The sequence below is a fragment of the Prosopis cineraria genome, unplaced genomic scaffold (genome assembly GCF_029017545.1).
Source record: "Prosopis cineraria cultivar Desert tree isolate PC_DT_omini unplaced genomic scaffold, ASM2901754v1 PC341, whole genome shotgun sequence".
Lineage (NCBI taxonomy): Eukaryota > Viridiplantae > Streptophyta > Magnoliopsida > Fabales > Fabaceae > Prosopis > Prosopis cineraria.
In genome coordinates this window covers 45,206-54,531 of record NW_026555668.1, presented here as the reverse complement: position 1 = coordinate 54,531, position 9,326 = coordinate 45,206, and the positions used below count along the sequence as shown (strand labels likewise).

At 33.8% G+C, this 9,326-nt stretch overlaps 1 protein-coding gene across 1 annotated transcript; it reads right to left on the bottom strand.

Annotated features, from left to right (window-relative positions):
• Positions 1 to 3,776: 3,776 nt before the first annotated feature.
• On the bottom strand, positions 3,777 to 7,835 carry LOC129296497 (perakine reductase-like). The gene is made up of 7 exons (XM_054935097.1): positions 7,679 to 7,835; positions 6,778 to 6,947; positions 6,213 to 6,417; positions 5,939 to 6,111; positions 5,086 to 5,182; positions 4,778 to 4,931; positions 3,777 to 4,104 (listed from the first exon to the last, which is right to left on the bottom strand). Exons 1-7 carry the CDS (start codon positions 7,733 to 7,735, stop codon positions 3,914 to 3,916), a joined length of 1,047 nt encoding a protein of 348 aa, XP_054791072.1. The 5' UTR covers positions 7,736 to 7,835; the 3' UTR covers positions 3,777 to 3,913.
• Between the last annotated feature and the right edge of the window lie 1,491 nt (positions 7,836 to 9,326).

Genomic DNA, 9,326 nt, shown 5'->3' with positions numbered 1-9,326 from the left:
AGCATCCTGCTTCATGTGAAAGAGGGGCATTATAAACTCCAGATAATCCTCCGCTCAAAAACCCACTGCAGAAACCTGCATTAGATAAATATGGCATAAACAGGCAGCGCTTCATTTATTGTCCTTTTTCATAAGGGCTAATATAATCAAAGACTGAGATATTTAAACTCAAGCATTAGTACTTCATGAGTCGAACAGTATCCATTGGAAGGCTTGGATAAGCTCTGTAAGGCAAAAAAGATGGAGGGTGGGTTTTCGAGATTTCATGAAATTTAATGATGCCCTTCTAGCCAATCTGCATGGCGACTTCTTACCAACCCTGATCAGCTCTGGGTAAAGGTATTAAAAAGCATCTATTTCCCTAACAGGTCTTTTCTCGCTGCTGAACATGGTCCAAAAGCCTCTTGGGCTTGGAGTAGCTTGCTCCGGGTAGAGACATGTTGTTGAAAGATTTTTGCTGGAAAGTTGAAAATGGTAATGACATTAGCTCGTGGGAGGACCCATGGATTCCTGCCTCACCAAACTGCAAAGCTATCCCTGTTGTAGGTGCTGTAATTTATAAAACCCTAAAGGTTTTTAATCTGATTTCACGAGGTCAATGGAATTTAACACCCATTTCAACCTCCTATACCTCTGAAACTATCACTCACATTTTGAAAATTCCAATTCCAATGAACTCGATTATTGATACTGGTGCGTGGGCTGCTGCTAACAATGGTACTTATTCGGCCAAGCTTGGTTACAGATTATTGGTGGCTCAATCCCCACAACTTGTTAGTGCATCTACAAGCTCCTCCGCGTCTCTACCCCATGATATCTAGCAGGGCCTATGGCATCTAAAACAACAACTGAAGGTCAAGCATTTTATGTGGCAAGTAATCAATGATGCGCTTGCCACTAAAGAGGCATTGTATAATCAAAAATGTGCTGTAGATCCTTTATGCCCAATCTGCCATAATTACCCTGAGTTCATTGAACATCTCCTCCTGTTGTGTGATTGGGCTAGACAGGCATGGTATGGGAGTTATCTCACTATCGCCATTAATGTTGCTGACATCACCTCCTTTGATCGTTCGTGTTATGCCCTACTCATGAGCGAAAACTACACAGATGATTATGGTAAGACATACATTGCTAACCTATGTTAGAACATCTGGAAGATGAGATCTGCCTCAATCTTCGCTGGTGCAGTCATTGATCCTTTTCAGGTGGTCTCTCATTCTCATACGGATGCTGCTACATGGGATTACTGGTCAGCCAACTTTATTGATAAGCCTCACTATACAAGCCCTGTTTTTACTCCAAGCACATGGTCTCCTCCTCCATTAGGTTTGATCAAAGTCAATTGTGATGGATCTTTTCTGGCTTCTTCAGGAAATTCTGGTACAGGAATAATATGGAGGTCATCAGATAGCTCATTTATCTAAGGTTGGTGTGAATCTGTTCAAGCTTCATCAGGCTTCATGGCTGAAGTTCTTGCTTGCAAGAAAGCCTTATTACTCATGACAGAATCTATCCATCAACCATTTATACTTGAGCTGGACTGTCAATAACTACACAAAGCTTTATCATCCAATGGAGGGGATCGCTGCAATTGGACTTGGCATAATCTACTGGCTGAGCTATTGGAATCCTTGGAGTCCTTCTCATCGCTTCATCTCTCTCTGGTCAAACGATCAGGGAACGCCGCCGCATATTTTCTTGCAGCCACTGCATCTAAGGGGGTGGAACCATCTGGTTGGGTTTTTGACCCATCACCCTCTCTTCTCGCCATTATCTCTAAGGACTCAATATCTCTCAACAGATCCCTGCAATCTGATGCCACAATGGACCGGGACCGTGAAGGAATAGGCTAGTTTAGTAGTTTCTCTCTTTTACTTTGTATGCCTTTGCCACTGGCTCATGGCTTCACTTTGTTTATTCGATTAATGATTATCCTTTTTCTGGTTAAAAAAAAAAAAGCATTAGAACTGAGCCATTCAACAATGAAAGTGACACTGTCCACCAATCTACACACACGCACGCACGCACGCACGCACATTAAAACTGATTACATATAATATCAAGGCCTGTAGTTTGCTCGAGAAAACCCCTAATTTTCGAAACAATCGACTTCAAGCATTCTCACGCAAAGCTCTGAGCTATGGATGATTCTGGAGAAAGTAAAATTTTATGATCCACTTCGTGTTGAATCATAGCAAATAACAATCAATTCTAAAAAACAGTGAAAAACACTCAAAATCTCGAAATAGGATTGACTGTTTAAAGCTCGGAACTCTGTTTCGACAATACAGTATTGAAGCAGGAATGAAGGTTACCTCCAAGCCTTGACGACCAAGTTTGACTCTGGGCACTCGCGATTCAGTGCTGTCCATATGCGATTCAGCGATTGTACAGAGCCTTGGCGAAGATGTTAAACCAATCATTGAAAAAGAAGAGAGAGCGCGCCGATCAGGGCCGTCATTTTCTTCCACCAACTACCAAAAGCATAACGAAAGGTCGACACCCATATAGGAATGTATTTTTGTAAGTGCGCGCCTTTGTGTTTGTGTGTGGAGCTGCAATGGAATCTACAAGGGTTTTTTTTTTTTTTTGGATGGAATCTATACCACCAGGGAAAATGATGATTACTTTGCGTCTCACTTTTAATAAACGTTTTTTTATTATATTTATTGAAAAAGATAAATAAATTCCCTAGGCAAATAATAAGAGTACCATAAAATAGAATAATTATTTTGAAATTTTTAAAAATTATTTGGCATAATCTTTTATAAAATTACATTTCTAACTTTTATTGAAATGATAGAAAATATAGAACCTAAACTAACATTGTTGATAAAAAGATAAATTTGTTAATATAAAAATTGTAGTTATTAGTTTAGTTATATAATAAGTAACAAATAGGTTTCCATCTTAACAACCTCAGTTTAGATACTAACAACATAACTATCCATGATTTTAGTTTTGTTTTGTAATAATTATACTTCTTACATTAATATCTTTACTTTTTTTTTTATTAGCAACTTTAGTTTAAGTTTTAATAACAATGCTTTATATTATTTTGTAGAATGTCAAAAATATAATTGTACAAAAAATTATGTTAGATAAGTACTTAAGAACTTTAAAGTAACCCATTCCATAGTAATCTTTTGTCAATTGCCTATTTCATTGAGATTTATTTATTATTCTTATTGAGATTTAAAAATTATGAGCACTTTTAAAAAATTATAAATAATAATACAGTGATAGATATAAAGTTAACGTGTAAATTTCACCAAATCAAACGCTTTCTATTCATATATTCATACATCTATCCATTTAAAAAAATGTGATAAAAATTAAGTGACCCAGTTGGTGCAAATTTATCCTCTTAAATTTGTGACGTTTCACTATTCAAATGATCTTGAAATGGTCAGTGATTTATTAATTTTACAACTATTTTTTTCACAACACATTAGAATGAGATTTTGTGATGTCCATGCAATTTATTCATGCATTATTCTTCAAATCTGATAAATGAGCTATAATATTCCCAATTCGTAGACTATTTATCACTGTAAAAAATTTTTGATCTCATGCATTGCATGAAATCTAAGAAATGAATCACATTATTTATAACTTATGAATATTGTAATTTGTTAAAATTTTTACATTATATATGTATGTAAGGATTGGAAATCTAGACCTATTTATAAAAAACAAATGGAGTTATTATACACGAAATATATCTCATTCAGGCATGAGTTACTATAACCAGGTTGTCTGACACACATGCACAACTGCAATTTCTGGTTCATTTAAACAACAGACATGTAAAGTTTGATTCTGTAGAAGTAATACTCTTAACCAAATCTTAACAAACAAAACCCACAATTCATTTTCTTAGGTGTGTACAAGGAAAAGAAAGTTTGTTTCATTTCTCTTGCAATTGCTTTGGAGGGGTAGTTGCAAACTTCCACATATATTTTGAGAACATGTCATATTCTCGTTCCCCAGCAAATTCATGAGCAGGAATTACATCAGAAATTACCCTCACATCTTCATCTGTAAGCTTAACTGTCAGAGATCCAATGTTGTTCTCAAGGTTCTTGACTTTCGTTGTCCCTATCGTATCAAAGCAATATTTCATCACGAAGAACTCAATTAACAGAAATGATACATCTTGGATTTACCCCAAAAAAAAAAAATTATCATAATTAACAAAGATTAAAGGTACTATTCGTCCAGAAATGCCCATTAGGCAGCGGATAGATAAGACTATAAGAGGATGAATTGATGAAAGAGTTATACAGAAATAGGTAAAAATATCTATGAATATGCCAAAACCAAATAACACCTTCAAAGACCCTTGTCCCCAAATGCTTACACTTTTTTTTTTTTTAATTGCTCACATGAATTCTCCTACTAGAAGCAATCAAGTTTGAGGCATGGTCAAGTGCTAAATGCGGACATCTCTCCCAACGGGACAAATGCTTACACTTTTATTTGAAGAGTATTATTGGTTCAACTAATATGGATACACATGGCATGGAGGCGAGAAGGATTAAATTGACTGCTTGGTTGGAGACTCTGATATTGTATAAAATTCAAATACTATTTGACTCTTAAGTGGAAGCTCAGATTGACCACTTAATCCTAGAAATTCAGGCACAGATTACTTCATAATCAAGTGAGATTCATGGTTAGTTTGGTTAATATTTCTAACTTTAACCAAACAATTAACCTTTTTTCTTTCATTAGAAGAAAGGTATTTTGTTAAGTGCGTAGGTGACTCTACCTGGGATAGGAACTATATCATTCCCCTGATGCAGAAGCCATGCGAGAGCTAATTGAGCAGGAGTGCATGCATGCTTGGAAGCCAAATCAGAGAGTCGTTTATAAAAGAGCTTGTTCTTTTCCAAATTTTCTCCAATGAACCTCGGATGAATTGCCTATTACAGCCAAAAAAAAAAAAGGTGTACCAAATTTCAAAAGCCAATCCTCCGCAGGAATACAAGTATATAATTGTAGTTATCCTTATAGGCATTTCTCACTTGAAGTATCATCCTATTGCAAATTCATGCAAACTTAAAACTGGGACTGTACCAATAAACTTTGGCTTGGTAAACTTTCCTCTACTGCCTTCCCTGCAAAAAAGCCTCGACCAAGAGGACTATACGCTACTATTCCAATTCCTAGTTCTCTGCAAGTTAAAAAAAAAAAAAATTGAGTTAAGATAACTAAACATTTGACTAGATGATAAAATATTTCAGTAGCCGCTCTAATTTTAAGTTTTCATAAGTATTAACTTGGCCTCTTGATGATTTGTGCTTGGATTAGTCTTATAGATTGATTTCTCAATTGTTAGGTCTACTTAGTTTTAGCCTAAGAAAACCAAAAAGAACAAGAGGCTTGAAGCGTAATGGATTTGTTATCTTAAATGACTGAATCATGCAGTCATTATTTTTTAAGGAATTAAAACTAAATAACCATAACAGTCAACAGATTAGTCTATAAGTTTAGCCATTTATGCCACGCTGAAGAAGGCTATTGGAAGGAGCATTCAAGGAGTCAAAGTGCATATAGTATTAGCTCAACTAATGATTATCTTAATAGAAGGGAGGTCCCATTAAGTGAGAGTCAAATTTGTTATCTGTTAATACCAAATTAAATTCAAGTTTTGTGAGGTCTAAATAGAAGAAGCTCTTCCAATGTAATTTTTTCCATTCACAAGAACTGAACTCTTAACCATGATCAATAAGTATTGAGTCCCTTACCACCCAATCCAACCACTATTGGTGATATGAGTGCATATCTTAAAACATCAAGGGAGGTGAATGCAATTTACTGCAACAATTTCCATTTAGATATTTTGCAAATAATCACTACATTCAAACCATATCTAAGAAAGTCAGAATAGAAATCACACTACAAGATAAAAGTAGTATTTTAAAAAAACCTGCAAAGTGGAATTATCTCTTCTTCAATGTCACGGGACCATAAAGAATACTCCATTTGCAAAGCAGTGATAGGATGAACAGCATGTGCTCTTCTTATAGTATCAGCATTAGCCTCTGACAACCCAATATATCTTATCTTCCCTTCATTTACCAGCTTTTTAAGCTCCCCTATCTTCCTTGTTCAGTTCAGTGAACCATACAAACATCCACAGATTAGAAATAGTGAAAATGCTATGTATTACACATAACAGAAGAAATGCATCAACAACTTACAGTGTCCTCAATTGGTACAGAAGTATCGATTCGATGCTGATAGTATAAATCAATATAACTGACATCAAGTCGTTTAAGACTAGCTTCACAGCACTCTCTTGCATATTCAGGGGTGCCTTTTACACTGAATTGCATCCCATCAGACATAATAATACCAAATTTAGTAGCCAATTGGACTTCTTCTCGAGGGAGTTCTTTTAAAGCCGGTTACATGATGAAAAAGCACAAATAAGGGCATCAAATGTAGAGAAAGTTGCAATGACCTCAGTGTAAATCATTCTCGGATATAAATGAAATTATATTCAAAGCTAGTTTTCTGTTTCCATGATGGTTACAAACAAATACTTAAACAAGTTCATGGGGCACCAGCATAATTCACTGCCACTTCTAAAATTATATTAAGCACTATGATCTTCCTTTCTATGTTGTTCTTCTAGTCACAAGTGTTCCCAAGCTTAGCACAGAATTAAATATTTTCTTTGGACAATCTTAAGGACGTATTCTCTCGTATCAACTAAGTGCATTTAAGATTAAATTGTTGATAGTTAGCAGAATGCGCAATACCTTGCCAACCATGATTTCATTATCATGTTGATCTCCATAAAGATCAGATGTATCCAAAAAGGTTATGCCTTTATTGAAAACTTCCTTAATAATTGAGCACCCAGCTTGATGTGAGAGAGGGGCATTGTAAATTCCTGATAGTCCCCCACATCCAAAACCCAGTCTGGAGACCTGCATTTCATTATATATGTGATACAAACAGGAAGCACTTAATTTCTCATTAACTTTCCACAAGAAGTCATATTACCAAAGAATGAGCCCTTTTTGGTTAGAAGGCCGGAGAGGGATTCTCATTCTATTTAGATAAAGCGATTTGATCATACAGCTTTTGAATTCTACCAGACAGCGAAGTTAATTGGTTAGTGAAACTTTTTTGGTGATCAAAAGCAGGCGTGTCGGTTAATCAATTTACTGGTTAGATAACTTTGTGGTTATATATAGATGTATTATCTTGAGCTGTCATAGGTGTAATGCAATATATTATTCCCAGTGTTCTGAGAGGATTATATGACGAGAAACTTGACTAAAATTAGAAAATCTCTGACAACATATGTTTTAAGATTTAGGTGATGAAAGTCAAATTTAATATTTTGTGACACAAAACAATGTTATGGCTTGAGAAGTTTGTATTTGTTTCTTCCACATAAACCTCCTTTTGAGCTGAGATTACTTGTGGGAAGCTCATAATCACAATATTTGAATATGGAAAAAATTTTCTGGAGTAGCTCGAGATTGTCAGACTCGGACGACCTCAATACTACTGAAACAGAACCTTTTTCTTCTTATTATTAAACTGAATCAAATAACAACAAATGTGCCAAGCGATAAACCGGTTCAACCAAAACAAAAAAAAAAATATTGGACTATTTTGTATTGAGATTAAAAAAGAAAAGGAGACTTACCTCTAAGCCTTGACTACCTAGTTTCACTCTTGGGACTTGCACTCGAGTCTCGTCCATTTCCGATGCTTCAGAGCTTTGATGGAGAAGAAGACGACACTACAACGAGTCAACGAAGCATTGAAAGGAAGAGGGCCATGGAATGCTGGAATTTGACAAAAAGCGAGACGGTGAGCTTTCATTTTCTTCCACCAACTTCCAGAAGCATTTCGATTCAAGCTTCCACATGAAATGATTGGGCTTTTATTGAAATACATATATATATATATATATATATTAATAATTAAAATATCAAAATTTATTTATTTTATCTGAGTTTTTTTTTTGTTTTGTATTTAAACTGATTGGAGGATGAGAAACAAGAAGAGATGAAAATTTTTAGGATCTCAAATTAGTTTTAGCTATCAATTTAATTTTTTAAAATTTAATTTCTATTGATTTGATTACTTAAATTTATCTTAACTGTTGATTTGATCTTTATTGTTTAAAGAAAAATTAATACTGTTAAAATTTACTTTATTGATATAAATAAAAAAAATATTAATAATAACAATGTAGATTAATAAAAAGAAGTGAAATTATTTAAGTAGAAAAAAAGTCAAAAATTTTTAAAAATAAAAGAACAAATCAATAAAAATTATTTGAAAATCTATTTGTGTTTAAAAATTTAAAGGATTAACATGATAATTTTAAAAAAATGTAAGATATCATATCGATAAAAATTAAGCTTAAATGACTAAATGTTTTATTATCCCAAATAAAAGAAAGAAGCTAATTTCACTCAACACCACATGTATATTTGTTAGTTATATCGCAACTATTTAATGGTTAATATCAATGATAGGTTGATATTGCACTAATTTTGAAAGGAGGGCACTCCAACAAGAAGTTAAGAATATCGTGTGCTCCTTGTAAAAAAGTTTTAAAATATTCTTTTCCTTTCAACCATTATTTAAAACATAAAAAGACTAAAATATTCTTTTCAAAATTTAAAAATATTATCATGTATCAGCCAAATTTGACAACCACCAACCAAAGCCACATAACCTCTAGTAACCATGGTAGAGCACCAAAATAAAGCACATGCTCAAAGGCTTGCTACATTTCAAGAAATCCTTGTCTCAGGTAAACTAGAGGGACTCTGAGTTCAACAAGAGCATATTAGCAAATGAATTCTTGATTGTTATGACGAAGCTAGCAAGATCCCTAACTTCATGAAATTGACCTAGAAAGGTCAATGCTAACTCTCCACTATCAAGCTCTTGATCAAATCCTCGAGCTTAGGGAAACCTAAGCTTTGCTAACAAGAATCTCCTCATGATGAAATATAACTCATTAATGATCAAAAATGTCACTCCATTGTTTAATCCAAAAAAATGTCATTTCATTAATTTCAAGTGACATTGTATTATTTCAAAAAGCTAGGGGACATTATGTTTTTTGTAGTTAAGAATACCAAAAGCGCCTAGTGCAATACTTTAATGTTGTGTTCAAATAGGTAGATTTAAGTTGAAAATTTGAATTTAAAATTTCATATTTAAAATTCATACATTCTAAATTTTTTGTTTGGATGATATAAAAAATTTTAAATTATAATATCAAAATCCTTTATTTGAATTTAAAGTAAAATTTTAATTTTTAAATTCTATAT

What these genes read in the sequence shown, in the direction of transcription:
- LOC129296497 (XM_054935097.1), bottom strand. Translation starts at nt 7,735, where the DNA reads ATGGACGAGACTCGAGTGCAAGTCCCAAGAGTGAAACTAGGTAGTCAA. An exon ending in AATGAAATCATGGTTGGCAA is followed by an intron (nt 6,418 to 6,777) that starts GGTATTGCGCAT and finishes CATCATGTAACC; the next exon opens with GGCTTTAAAAGAACTCCCTC. An exon ending in TGATATAGTTCCTATCCCAG is followed by an intron (nt 4,105 to 4,777) that starts GTAGAGTCACCT and finishes TTGATACGATAG; the next exon opens with GGACAACGAAAGTCAAGAAC.